Raw genomic sequence first — 14,953 nt, 5'->3', positions numbered from 1 at the left:
TTATTATTATTATTATTATTATTATTATTATTATTATGCTGACGGAGCGCGCAAGCCACGGTGTCGAGCCACGTCGCTAAGCCAAACTGCCTATCTGACTGACTGACTGACTGTGTGCGACGTGCGTCGCTGTTGTATGCTGCTCTGTGTCTGCGTGTGCTGCCCTCGAATCTGCTGCTGCTGCTGCGGCAGAAGAACCGTCAGCAGCAGCAGATCCCGACCCAGCAGCACGCGGAGCTGTCAAGAAGCAACGCGGCCGCCGTCAGTACAACGACGACAACGGCCGCCACAGCAACTAGCCAGCGTCGAAACCAAACCGCCACCAGCGGTGGCTTCAGGGTGGATTCGCTGAGTCAGTCAGCCAGCCAGCAATCGCTAGAAGCTGCTGCTCCAGCGGCTTTCGACCGTGAAACGACGCTGGAACGCTGACGTTGTAACGGCCGCATTGAATGAAACAGGCTTTGAGTTGAATTATGAATTTCAGTTTAGCGGCACTGTAAAGAGAAGATTTAGAGAGAACACGCGAAGTATAGAAAAACGGGCTCTTTCTCATATACGAATAAGGAAACAACTTTGTAGTTCAACACAAAGAAGACCTTCGTCAATGTACGCGAGACTAAGGGGGCGATGGCATTTGGTCAGGTTATTGAAAAATAACAGGCTCAAGATCTGTGACACACTAAATAATCTAGAATAGATTCGACAGTCAATCCACGACACTCAAGTCGAATTAAATTATGCTTAACGGTTACGAGACTAGTGTCCGCTTAAATCACATTAGTACAGACCTTTATAGTGAAGGAGAACGTGTCAGGTATTTTTGCGATTTGCCCACTTACACCTCTTACGGGCACAAACAATCGACTACACACAGCATCTTCCAAATTCAAAGATATACCTATAGATTTAAGGTTTTACCCCTTATTCCCGTTGTTTATAGGCGCGTTCCACATTCCACCGTACAGGAGTGACACCAGATAGAAGAACCCCTCATTCCACATCGAAAAATTTTGATTTCCAGTCACAAATCCACTCAGCAAAGCAAATCCTATACATATACAGAGTTGTAGTTTTTGAAAAAACTAATAACAATAGTATTAATATGCACGGAAATGTAATTGCAGCACATTTCGCTTACGACGGCAGCGTTCGTCAGCCTGCCCACAGGCGGCTCAAACCATATTGCGCTTTGCAGGTAAATGCGGCACACTACAGACAGGTCAATACGCAGACAGACAAACACTAAAGGAGATATGGGGTAGATTAGAGGAAGAACTGTTGTTCGTTCACTTACCGGTCATTCTTATTGGCGACAAGGTACTTAAAGACGGGAGAATTGAGATTCACCCGAGAATCCGACATCGTTGCGGTGTACTTTTTGTCTGGTTCGTTGTTCCTGTCCGTCACGGATCTGTCCTGTGCTGTTTTTATTATGTAGCAGGTCCCGTAACAGCAAGCAGCCGCAGGCCTTCCTAAAAATGGGCCTGTCAACTACCCACAATAGGGACGCTCCGGACAGTGGACGAACGTGTTTTTCGTCTTCACTATGACGACACCTATTGCTTTCACGTCACTTTAAACCTCGCTCACTCTTGAAGGCAATTCCGGTGACAGTAAGCGACTGCGTAATAATCCAATCAGGCAGTCAACCTCGCAGAGTGACCGGCACGATGATGGTGGTCGTAACGACGTACCTCCTTGTAACAAACAAACCGATACACACACACACACACACACACACACACACACGCACCCCCGCAGACTCACTTGTGCGTTTTCACTTGTCACACTGGCCAACTACTCGTATCGATACTAGTGGAACTAGTATTCTGTCGAATTTTCCACGGCTTTAGAACCACATGGACACTGCAACAACAACAACAGCGACAGTGATACCACAGCTCCGTAGTTCATTTCACGCACACAGACACGCTTTGCTAACGCAGCTGCTATTACTTTTGTCTAAGGTAGCTTTTTCTATTCCTTATCGGTCGTCCACAGCAACCTGCCGCTTACAACCTTTTTGTTTTCTACGGATCTGAACGTCCACCGGCACTTCCTCTACTGCAGGAACAACCACTAGGACTGCACCACAGCTGCCGCCTGCGACTATGTCCTGAATCCACGTCCTGCTGCTGCTGCTGCAGCAGCTGCGTTGGGACGACGGGAAAGCATGCAGCACAGCACGCTTGTAGAACACTGCTGCTGCTGCTGTGCTTGAATCACCACCACGACTATGAACACCAATAGGAATTACTTCTTCCACTAACATGCAACTGCTGCTAGCGGCAGGAGCGGTCTCCAGCTGCTTGCTTGGATAGTTGGATCGCTGGCTGACTGACTGACTGACTGACTGACTGGCGGCCGGTTCGCCTTCTGCCTGCCCGTCGCTCGCTCACTCAGTCACTCACTCACTCATTCATTCGCTCGCCGCTTGGAATCGTTGGTGGCGTAGCCACTTAGACCGTCGCAGCCGCCGGCGGTGGCTGGATAACCAGGGGAGCCGCCGTATCTATGGCTGGCACAAACAACCACAGAGAGCAGACAGCAAACGCACATGCACACACAACACATGCGCACGAGACAACGGGTACAGTAAGGTTGCCACGACAGTCTACCTCTTTCCAGCACGCAGACGGATAGAACGGTTACCGACTCTCTCACCAACACAACAGCGACGATGACGACGACGGACAACGCAGTAAGCAAAAGAGCGATCGGCAGCGACCGAATCGCCAGCCCAGTCAATAGCAACGTTTAACCGAGATGGCGATAAAAGCGCTGGCAGTAGCTGGAACAGTATAACTACTGTTCATCGACAAATCAGATGTTATTCGTCTTGTCTAAGTGTCTGTCTTCCTCACTCATTTGTTTTCCTTGTTTCTGAAAGATAACCACTGCGGGCGGGTACTGTACATAGAAACAGAAGACAGCTAAATTCTGCTTGTGTTTTCAGTCCTCCTTTTAATTTTCTGGATACCGCCAGCTCCGAGCGGCTGCGCCTCGTATTCGTCGAAAATAGCAGAAGAACACTAACGGCTAGAGAGCTGAGCTGAGCCGAGTCTGCCACTATGGCTGCTTTCCGTTGACCCTCTTCGAAATCAGCCACGAGCCGATCGACAGCTACGTTGCGTGGCGCTACTTGTTACCCACACGACTTAGCGCTTGCCGCCACCACTTCACCCTCTCACAACAAGCGCACACACACACAACCCCAGTAACAGGCCATTGTAGAACGAGGCGGTTCCTGTTAAGATGTTTAGGTTTGTTTTTCTGGTGTCAGTGAGCTGCGTCACGTTCGTTTGGCTTTTTCGGGGATTCCGTCGGTCGCAACGGCACCCGATTGATCCGTCAGCAGAACGATGCCGCTGTTATAGTTTTAGTCCCAGTTGTTGTTGTCGTTGTCGGCTCCTCAAAACTTCTGACTACCGCAACCGCTTCCTCTCTCCTTCTACATAGACAGAAATAAATAAAACGAAACAGATGAACGCATTTAGACATAAGCTGCCACTGAGGAGCGGGCGACTTGTTGACGCATACGACGAAAGGAAAGTTTAGCGGCACTTATGGTGAGAAGAAAGAGAAAAAAAACAATTTAAAGTTGGAACCAGTTGATTCGTCGAACTACATATCGAGGTTCCGTGGAAACGAGCGTTTTGTGTAAGCACATAGAAACATTGATATAATATTATGGGAAATTATAAGTGAGAAGTCATGAATTGTTTCAGGCCTGTTGTCAGACCCCAGGGGCATCGGCGAATACGGGTGTCAGAAGGTAATGCTCACTTAGGTAGGCAAAAGAAAGACGATGTGAAAGATACACAAGGTTTGCTCAGAAAAGGAACCGTGATTGATTTCCATTCGGTTTTCGAAAGAACTCGCTACAACGAGCACCGTCATTACTTCACACTGCGTATAAAGCAACTAAAATAGGACAAAGATGAATATGGTAAAGAAACAATAGATACCTTAATTTATAAAATAGGGAACTGTTTTTCACTAAAGGGAACTAAGGTGGAATCCAAAACACGCAGAAGGTACGGTCTACGTACTGATTTTGCAGAAGGTTGCGGAAACTACGGCACGCACAACTGTCAATATCATCCAGCTAAATCGTATAGGGAAATCTCTTCGCCTGTGGCCTATATCTCACCGGCATAACCATCTTTGACAAAGACAGGCCAACAAACTAGAGACTCTGTGTATATGCACCCAATCCAACTTGTTCCAAACGAAAAAAAGCAATAAACAGCTAAAAAACCTATTGAGAGTACGGACGACTGAATTCCTGATTGATAGAATCAGGAGTATGCTTATTTAACTCTCACCATTAACATCTACAACAGAACATGTGTGATTAAATAAAAAGTTAATAATCAGTGTTCTTATTATGGTCCATTCATTTTCTACAAAAAACATTCTAGAATGCCTCAAGTACACGACGACTGAGATTTCTCATACAAAACCACACTTTTCTTTAATTAGTTTTTCTAGCTTATTTCTCACCTATTAGATGCCTTGTACTTCAGGCACGCAATACATCCGTGAGCACTGAACGCTTCTTTGTAAGACGGTCGCTAGGTGTACAGTCGATTGGAAGATCAAGCTAACGTAGAGCTAACGGCTTACATAACTATCGCCGATCGAATTGATGATGAAGCAATCGCCATTTACGATCATTTAAATATAGTCTATGCGATCATCGGAATATATTCGAAACCGATACAGCAGATGCCGTATTTGGAGTCACTAAATATTTATGTCTATTACGTCAACTTCCCTCGCTCATTTTCCATAGTGGACAACCACATATATCTAACGTCAGCCGCGGTTAACCGTAACATTGTCATCTCCAGTTTATAAAATATCCTTTACGTACACTACAAAAATATGTATGATTTATTTACGCCATAACCATTATGCTAAGCTGCGAATCTCGAAAATGCATCCTCTTTTAGACACCACTTTTAAAGCCAGCCTGTATTCTTGTCACGGTTTGTCAATACCCCCTTTTTACGCATTTTCGTTGCCGGCAACCTTGTTGTTTGCATAGAGACCAGACCCATTCTATAGGCTGACGTTAACATCTCTTTTATTCAACTGCCCGCGTATCGTCAGCTACAATCGAACAGCAGACGACAACAGCAGGACGGCACAAAATCATCATGACCAACACGGAACACAAGATGGCTTCCGGCTGTTATTGCTGTTAGCAACGCTGAACGACCGAGGAAGAAAGGAACAAACAGTGGCTGCTGAGTGGGAAAGAAGCAGGAGGGAACCGAATACAACGGAACTCACAACAACGAAACGCTACACAGACAGATACACAGAATTCGATGCATACATAAACATCATAATAAGTAGTATAAACATATTAGAGACGTAAAAAAGTAGTTGCTACTATGTGTGAAAAGCAACGTTAGATCTGTGAAGAAGACAAGCAAAGATTGAAGTTATCGGGTTGTTGATGTTGCACTTTCTGATTTACTCCAGTCGTTTATTTAGTTATTAATGTGTCGGTAAAACCGAGTGTGAGTAGAACTTATGCATCGATATTGTGTACGAGTATGCTATGTAATATAGCGCGCTCAGGATCGTGGAACAATGGGATTCTCTGATGTTGCTGGAACACCCAGTTTTACGTGGAGTTCTTTGCAAAGTTAGTTGTCGTTGTCGTCGTCGTCGATAGAAGTCGACACTGCCAATCGCGAATTTGTGTTCTGAAACCACCTCCGTCTCGTCCTGCGCTAGGACAGTTCGAAGACTTCTCATACCACTTTGAAACGTGAGGTAACTAGTAGCAATGGACATACTTCGTTGTAACCATGTAAAATCTAGCGGTGAGGCACCAAAGTCGATTTGCGACGTAAGCGACGATGAACAAGACAGTTAGCTGAATCTGCTTACTTGCAGACTTATCATCTACAACAACTGGATGATAATGTGTAATAATACATCACTGATAATCGCTGCGTTTCGAATTGTTTGCTCCAGTACAGAATTTTGGCAATGTTCTGGAGAATATTACTCCATGTAGTCGAGATTATTAAACCACCACTGGTCTTTCACAGTCATTTCTTTCTCTTCCTTCCTGTTGCAGTTAACTTGTCTCTGTTTATTGGATTTATTTGTTGGATCCCCACCCGTGCTAATTTCGCGCGTCGATTTATTGACGCCAACGCTACTATTGCCGATAGTGGTCGCAACAAACATATGATACCCGCACACTTTGTCGTATTATATCGTATGTGATATCGTATTATGCGAACAATGGTGATTTATTCCTTTATCGGTGTCATGAACGTACAGGCGATAATTCCGGAAGCCGTCCGCTTCCTGCTCGAATGCGAGCAAGCGAACCAGCTTTCGATTTAGCGGCCGTGCCGCCTACAAACCAAAGAAAAGCGTGTTAGATATATCGATGTATGTAATGCTAAGCCAAAGCTTCAAAGCCAAAATTTGTATAGTCTGTCAGATAGACGCCGAGGTTCGAACGGTTGTATATTATAAGATTACAGATAACATTATTGCTGCTGTTGCTGGTAACGACTTCGACAAAAAACGCACAGAGGTACAGCTACCCACGTACTGTTTATTTGTTGTTCTTGAAGTCGACTGTTGTTGATCTTCTTGCTGGCGTGTTATCATTGTTGTTGTTGACAGCGGCGGTATTTTTGTCAGTTGTAACGTTTCATCTTCGCAACATCGGAAACTGCTAACATGAACCAACTGCAGTAGCTGCCAGCAGAAGCTTAACTTGCCGATGCAGATGTTGGTGACGTTGTTAGCTTCTTTGCTGCGGCGGTAAAGGCTGCTGCTAATATTTTTAACCGTCTTCACCCCCCTCAAACGTCGACACCGACGCCACCGCCGCCTTCCAGCGGCAGCTCCAAATGGAAAGCGCGCAGTGAATTCACCCGACAAACGATAAATGCAAAGGCGCAACAACTACTACAGCTGCGGAGCTGAAAAAGGAAAAGGTGTTCGGGTGACGTATTTACAAGTCATTATTGTGTTTCCACTACAACCAACAGGCGCTAGCCAGTCATACAATATATATATATATATATACAGGGTGACTCAAAAAATGTATGCACTGGCACCAATTATGCGTTTTTACTGCAAGAATCTGTCTTACAACGAATTCGGGAGGATTGTAGTGAATATTATGGGAGCCTCCCAAAGGAAGAGTTTAGACAAAAAAGCCTCATCGAACAACCTGTCTGTTTCCCACACGCCAGGTCGAAAGACTTGTCCTTGCGAGGTTGCCTTGAAGAGAATCGATAATGCTGGAAGCTTTCAGTGGTCGTAGCTGACCAAGAATGCGCTTCAACACCAAATAAAATGTTTGTTGATAATTTTGAATCAATAGCCCACCGTTATGATGATCGGAACGGCAGTAATTTGCGAAAAATTTGTGGCACGAGATAAAGTTACAGATTTCATAGAGCTTCCTTTGAAATTTTCAATACGAATCACGTGCTATAAAAAGTGAACTATGTATCGATTTTTGAAACACGCCGAATATATACACGTATATATTTGAGCTACATGTATTGTTATTACGATGATCTCTGTCTTATGGCTGCGCATAACAGTGAGTAACAAGCGTTGCCGCTGGTGCTGGTTTGAAAGCGATGAGTTGTGGCGGTTGCAGCCGCGTCAACAGCCGCACGATGGCAGCTGCATCTGCGAAGGCGAATATGAAATGTTGCTGCTGCTGCTGCTACTATTGCCGTCGTTGTTTTTGTTGTTACTGGGACGGTGGTGTAACACGCTAAGGGCTCCCACTCGGCCCCAACGAATGGGCGAAATAACCGTCACCGAGGCTGTGAGCGCATTCACGTCAGTCTTCGTTGTCTCATGATGTGAAGTCGGGATTTGTTGGTTAAAACGTCACCGCCGCCGCCGCCGCCGCTGCAGTGGCGATCATCTTTGCTGCTGTTGCTGTCGCCGCCGCTCTGGACGAAATGTGTGGATGCCTCGTTCTGTAACCTTTCAGCACGGGCAGGGGCAATGGCAAACCATCCTTTTTGTATAATATCTAGCTTACATGACAGCAGCGGCGATGTCAACAGCGGGTGACTTGACACTTTGATCGTAACAGCTGACTCTTCTCGCCAGCTGCAGAAGCTAACGGTAGTCGTACCACAATCGGGTTTTTGCTGATGAACGGTCTTACCAACTGCAGCGAGTTGATTGGGTGAATGGAAAGTGCACTCTGTTATAGTTTTGCTAATGTCTGCATTATAGTGGGTATGTTATGGCAAGGATAGTTTTATATAGTATGATTTTGTTATACAATGTTATTTGTACTGTCAGCGTTATAATCGTACTAGTGTTTGTGCGTTATTTAAATTAATTTGATTTCCGGCTGGCGCTGTGTTTGCAGGTTAGCAAGCAAGCTAGCTCGTTATTGGCTGTCATTCTTTTAGGAAAAAAGTGATTTCAAGCCCTCTGTGACTGAGTAAGTAGGTGTACCTGTGTGCTTTCACCTTTTTGTTCACGGCTGCTGGATGATATGTAACACGCCGCAGCTCATAATGTCACAGCAATTGGCCTAGTCAGCACTAACAGCATAATAGCTCTCAGTCCTTTAAATCAAACCGATTTTATTGATTAGGATAATTGCGCGCTATCTACCAGAAGTGACGCGAGTTGCGCGCTAGCGACGCGGCTGAATTTTTAATGTCGATGTATGAACAACAGTCCTACTGTTGCTGTTGATAGAAATGGCAGTGGTAGCTCGTAAAGATGCAAAAGATGCGTCTCGTTTAACCGATGCCCATGTTACCATCAGCGCTAAACAAATGCTAGAAAAAACCACAAGCAGAATATAATGCTTTCCAGTGTGAACGTATTATCTTCGCTGTAAATAAGGGGCTGCTTTTAGATTTAAACATACCTAATTGGAAAATCATAGTTATGTTTAGCTGCCCACTTGTGTGACAGTTGCTCACACGAGGCTGAATTATGTCCTCTTTTTTCTAAGTGGTAATGGTAATAATGTTGATGTGCACGTTCATCTCGACTAGGAGCAACTCTTTTTTGATGCAACGGTTTATCTCTGTATATGCGCAAGCCGAACACCGATCTGTTACTTAGAATACGTACGTACGTTGTTAATACGTCCTGAACACGTCTGTCATGTAAATGTACGGTGTGGTTTTTTGCCTGATGAACGTTGGCTAGGTTAGTTATTGGTTTCGGTGAGTTTAAGTTTGTTTTACTGTCCTTTTCGAATAACAGCTTTGTTTCTTCTTATCTGTACGCGGGTCAACTACAGATGTATTGCAACAAATGAAATATGGAACCGGATGGTAGTTTGCTCGGCGAGATAACCCGAAGAGATGAAAAAAGTGATCATGAAATTCTCTTGCCAACAACAGCGTCGACAACAACAAAACCTGAACAGGGACAGCATTATTGCTGTCACACCTCGCAGGTTCGTAGCGAAGACCATGGGTCTGATGAGGAACTTGATCAAGAAATACCAGGACCTTCTTCATCGAGGGCTCTTCAACCGCAACAGCAGGTTAGCACCAAAACAAATTAATAGCCTTAAATATTCAATTGAATATTTAGCTTTAGGATAAACAGTGACAGATGGAAGAAAATGTGCCAATAAATTGTTCGGCCGTTTCTTCTTGCTCTTACCATAATTTGTTTTCTAAACTGACCGCTATTTGTTCTATCTAACAATTTATAAATTCATTAAATTCTAATAATTGCCGAAAATACAATCTAGACATAGTAACTAGGCCCATCTACCTAGTTAAGCCTGCGCATTCAACTGCGCGCTTTCTACAGACGCTTTCCATAAATCAACTGCACAGAGAAGCAGTTGGGAGAGCAGTCAGGGAGTTGTTCGTCCTTACACAAGAATACGAGCCATAATATTGCCCTATTTTGGCATAGAAACGGGTAACTTACAATACTCGAATCAGTTATTTATGATCGATTAGCACCGTTATGCTAATTGTGTGAGACGCTCGCAAACAGCCTCATCACCGGTGACACAAGGTGACACACCGGGCACAAAGAACTATTCGTTCAATTAAAAGTGTATTTTGATCCTAAAATGAGAAAGAAATTTGATTTTAAAGCGTTTATATATAAAATTGAATTTTGCTAGATGAAGCTCCCCGATACAGGCCATTTCGATGATTATTATTGAATTCTCTCATATTCCTATGACATCTACTCGTTGCCATAGATCATGTAGTCATTTCAATGAATTTCTTCAGAGTTTGTGTTCTGTGCAATCCTCGAAAGGAAAAGAGAATAAATTCAAAAGTAGCCTTACTCACACAGAAAAACCTTTTTTAAATGGTTTATGACATTAAAGTATAATTGGCAATGTATGGATACCTTATAAGCAGTTCAGAGGAAAACCATGTTAGTGGATATCTATATGCTTATGAGCCGTACAAATGTTGTTGCTCGCAGCCTATAGTAAAGTAACCATAATTTTCTATGGCTTTTATCAAATGTCGGCATCTACAATAATTCCGCGCTTTAATTCATTTTTAATAAATTTTAATTAACTTAATTAACAGAAACTGCGTTAAAGTGGGTGGCGGTTGCTCGATTATCTGCTTGACCGCAGTGCTTATAAGTTCTGTAAGGCAAGCTTGTGTTTATAAAAATGTAGAATGTCTTTTAAGATGAAAAGTAAATTTATGTATGAAAATATTATAGGCCTTACATGAATAAATTATTGCTCTACTCTTTAAAGTTATAGTTGGCGTTCGGTCAATCCAGAACGGAGCGTCGATATTTGCTATGCAATTGGTTTTCTGAAACTCCATTTGCATGCATCTCTAATCATGCAGTTGATTGTAAACTTTTAATCTCCTGACGTGATCCCTTACCGTAAGTAACCATAATGAAACTGCCAAATCACGGTGAGCTCCATGATATTGCAGTGATGCAGTGGACTTTGTAACTTTTCTGATAGTGATTGCTCGTGCTCTGGATTGCAGCCTAGCAATTTCGTATGCTGCTAAAAACAATTTTCAGCGCATAAGTTCCTGCAAAATGAATACCCGACCAGCAATGTATTTGTGAGGTACTTTCTATAAACAGGTTTTAATTTGCAATCAATACTACTAGTTGCAGCTATTACAATGCAACTGTTTTGCCAAAACTAAAATGTGGCTACAATAATTGCTTGTGAAGACAAAATATTTCTCTAGGAATTATGGAAGAGTCTAAGCCTAAAAAATTATATATATATAAGTGTTCTAATTTGCTACAACCACGCAACAGTTCCGAACACCCATTATGTTTCCCAGATACCACGTAAAGACGGGGCCCGCGCTTTTTATTAACCGGGCTATAACCCAGTGTTAAGCAGTTCGCTTACTGCAGACAAACATGATAGATCTAAAGGTTATTAATTCCCGTCAACATAGAATTCTCTTTCTTGGTAATTGCTAGTAGAAACATGGTAATTGTAAAATTGATAATTTGCCGAACTTATTTATTCTTTATTGTCACGTTTTGTCCCAATTTATCGTTTTGAATGACGGTATTTTTTTGTTTTCATTGCGCCGGATATTAACGCGGCGCTTCCACCAGCAATCGTCGCTGTTCTCCGCAAAGAGCTTCCAGGAGGCGCATCGTCAGTTAGGTCTAATGACGCCCTCTCCGCCAGGAACGCCTCCAACACCAGGCAGCGTTAGCGGGGGTCTTCTACGTTCCTCTTCGGAAGACGCTCTCAGCTCATCTTCATTGTCATCGCAGGAAAATTTTCTCGATTCGACTGGTAACCCCGGATCAGCCCCTGGAGGAGCGCATTGGAGTAACAATAACGGAACCGGCCGCCAAGGCGATTGTGGGTCACCGTTTTATTATCATGCATTGAGGTTTCTGCTGGTCGGCGACTCGGACGTAGGGAAAAATGAGATCCTGGAAAAATTTGAAGCTCACCGGCTGCCTCTTGTAAATCAAAAGGAAGTTGAATTCAAGACCACCATGATCCTGCTTGATGGAAAAAGGATCAAATTGCAGCTTTGGTAAGTCGACGAAATGGGCAAATTGGGATTTTTTTTAAAGAAGACCGATTATGCATGCTATGTCCAGTGATTAAATCCTCCAGTTTTTCTTAGTTAGGTTGAAATCCTTCAATAGCGACACCTCCATTAGACAAATGCATACGATAAAAAATCTGTATAAAAATAGCGCAATACGATTTTCATAATAATTTCGACTAAATATTAACAAAAAAAAAAACTTTTTTTTGTTAATATTTAGTCCATCGAAACTATTATTTTATTTTTTAAAAGAACGCTTTTACAAATGAAAATGCTCACGGCTTTGTATAATATGTATGTAGACCCATGGACGCAATATAAAAGCTGCCGTGGTTTATTTTTTGCAATATTATATACTAGCATTCATTTTTAGCCAATTCGGTTCATTATTTTAAGCCAAATAAAATGCCAACGTGCAAAGCATAGTTGACTTACTTATTTTGGGCTTTTTCAATGCTTCACTTCATTCTTGATTTGCAGGGATACATCTGGCCAGGGCCGTTTCTCCACCATTATTCAGAGTTATTCACGAGGAGCCGACGGCATTATTCTTGTGTTTGACATTACGAACCGTTGGTCATTTGAATCGCTCGATAAGTGGCTGAAAGAGGTTGACGAGTATGCCTCGGGTGTTCCCAGGGTCCTCGTCGGAAACAGATTACACTTCGAGTTTCGTCGAGAGGTAAGCAGATAGCAATTCACGCACACTCAGTGTAACGTATTCACATATCCTCTTAACCAGATATGTCAAAGGAGTGTATTATTTTATATGCAGCTCATTCTATGCCTGAAGCTAGTTTTTCATGTTTGTCGTCACTCGCTGCAACGTGTAACAAAGGAAAAGGTATTATTAAAAAACAGGCGCACTCAAGGAGGAAATTTCTTACTATCAATTTCTCATCATTTGCGTAACGTTATCAGTAGACAACAGAACGCCATCTGATAAACGAATACGAATCAATGAATCTGATTACGCTCACTTCCAAACTTTGAAAGCTTTTAAACTTGAATTTTATATGGACATATTACATTGTATGTGCTACAGCCTTTTATTATTGATTATAAACAATAAGAACTGATAACGGATTTTCATCCACGTGCTTCGATATTACAATGGTCGTTTCAGTTGGTGGGTGCTACCCACCTAACGACGACAACGTTAAACGGCCGTACATAACGCCATAAAAGCTCTACTGATGATTACTCAAAGGTTCGTTTCGAGGGGAATCTATCTGGAACCAGTCTGTGGTTGTCAAGCAACAGAATTTTATAAGTCAAAATATACTTGTTTTATATATTGCAAGTTAAATTCTAAGTTAGAGTCCTTATGAACAAAAAATATTATCTTTATAAACGCAGAGGTGCTCAGTATAAACAGTAGCTTTTATAAGACATATGAAAGTAGTCGATGCGGCTTAGAATTGTCGACACATGAGTTTCTCTCATTGATTTTCGTTATCCTTCATTCGCGCACAATAAATTCGACTAAGTGGTTAATCAATATAACTTCTACATAAATACACGCATTCTATATTTTGTAGCCATTGTCCACTTTCACTTTTTCGGTTTATTCCGTGTCACATAATTACTATGACTATTAAGTCAAAAATATATTATGTTTATTACAGCCAACCGAGGTGCAGCAATCACTATGACAATCAATTAGTCGACCACATTACTATCATCTCTATTCTATAAGAATTAAGTTAATAGTCATTACATCCCTTGCATCAGTTGTAGTCACGCCAGGCATGCTTATAATAATCATTATTTTACCCGGCTACTGAACCACGAGTCGCGTGACTACATATGCCTGCCTAACCCTATTCATACATGAGATGGTTACCCAGCATATGGCATCATATGTCTATGCTCGCCAAATCGCCGCCGAATACGTCGGTCCGCTGCCTATCTGTATTCGTCTTCATAGTGACGACGACAGCCTTGCCTGTGTTCATATACTAACCAACGGTCGTGTCGCGCTGGTGGCATCGAGGACCGATCAGCTGTTGTAGTTGATTTGGCCATGATTAGTTTGCGGTAATTCCAATCGGCTATCGCTTACCCAAAGCAAACTAACATGTGCATTCGCCCCGTTATGGTTGCGGTTGCGGGCAGACATGTTGTAAAGTGAGCTAAAGGGGTGGTACGCGCAACATGTACACATTCACTACCAACATAATGATGCGTCGGTACGCTCTGAACAAAGCTGAACGTTAATAGCTGGTTCAAGCTAGCGTAAGTTCGTGGTCTCGGCATGCTTAAAAGCAGTAGAGTGTTCTGTCGTATCATCATATTGTAATCGTTAGCGTCAGACAGAAAGAATGTTTGGGCGTAGAGGCTCGAATTAAATGACAAACGAATTTCCTAACGTTCTTTGCTTAGCTTGATCGAGCTATCTTAAGGGTATACGAATAGATCAGCGCGCTTTTCGTCGTTTTGCTGTAGTAACAAATCGAGGAAATATTCACTGTAGGTGAGTCATAAGTCACATAATCTGACATCTGTCTTGTTTCAAATATTTATTATTATTAGCGGAACGGTGACGTCGAATCGTAAACCGAATTACCGTTATAACTCGTTAACTATGTTGTTTAGCTCGCGCCAATTCATGGTGGCGGTTATGAATATGGATAACGGGTTATATCTTTTCGTCCGCAATTGGCTGGGGACTCATCTGGATAATGATGACATAACACAATGACTCCTGTGGTATGTTAAGGTTGTCTGTTGTATCCTTGCCTGCATTAGAAAAACCTTCAAGTATTCTGCTTACCATTTTGGTGTCCTAGAACTTCTTTCGCATTTGATCAATCTATGACCATTAATGGATGAAAGTTTTCATATAAGTTAGGACCGTGTGATGCCTTTGAAAACTACGAGATCGGTAAGGTTATCTGATGAGGCAATGA

At 42.7% G+C, this 14,953-nt stretch overlaps 2 protein-coding genes across 6 annotated transcripts in view; one reads left to right on the top strand and one right to left on the bottom strand.

Annotated features, from left to right (window-relative positions):
• zip (myosin heavy chain 10) overlaps positions 1–3,539 on the bottom strand; it is a 62,914-nt gene extending 59,375 nt beyond the window's left edge. For both annotated transcript variants that reach the window (XM_022839207.2, XM_022839208.2), the window contains exon 1: positions 1,295–3,539. In XM_022839207.2, the coding sequence (XP_022694942.1) occupies positions 1,295–1,362 (68 nt within the window). In that variant the 5' untranslated portion in view covers positions 1,363–3,539. The remainder of the gene's footprint in view (positions 1–1,294) is intronic.
• An 817-nt stretch (positions 3,540–4,356) lies between these two features.
• The window catches only part of LOC111263808 (uncharacterized), a 15,604-nt gene continuing 5,007 nt past the window's right edge, over positions 4,357–14,953 (top strand). The window contains exons 1-5 of one of the 4 annotated variants that reach the window (XM_022839203.2): positions 4,357–5,793; positions 8,396–8,470; positions 9,290–9,538; positions 11,587–12,023; positions 12,522–12,723. In XM_022839203.2, the coding sequence (XP_022694938.1) occupies positions 9,311–9,538; positions 11,587–12,023; positions 12,522–12,723 (867 nt within the window). In that variant the 5' untranslated portion in view covers positions 4,357–5,793; positions 8,396–8,470; positions 9,290–9,310. Of the gene's footprint in view, positions 5,794–7,517; positions 8,260–8,395; positions 8,471–9,289; positions 9,539–11,586; positions 12,024–12,521; positions 12,724–14,953 lie in introns of those variants that run through there. The other 3 variants (XM_022839202.2, XM_022839204.2, XM_022839205.2) reach the window with 3 other exon arrangements.

This window comes from Varroa jacobsoni, unplaced genomic scaffold (assembly GCF_002532875.2).
Source record: "Varroa jacobsoni isolate VJ856 unplaced genomic scaffold, vjacob_1.0 scaffold_791, whole genome shotgun sequence".
Classification (NCBI taxonomy): Eukaryota; Metazoa; Arthropoda; class Arachnida; order Mesostigmata; family Varroidae; genus Varroa; species Varroa jacobsoni.
Note: the sequence above shows the minus strand (reverse complement) of the source record. Positions and strands in the feature narration are given on the sequence as shown.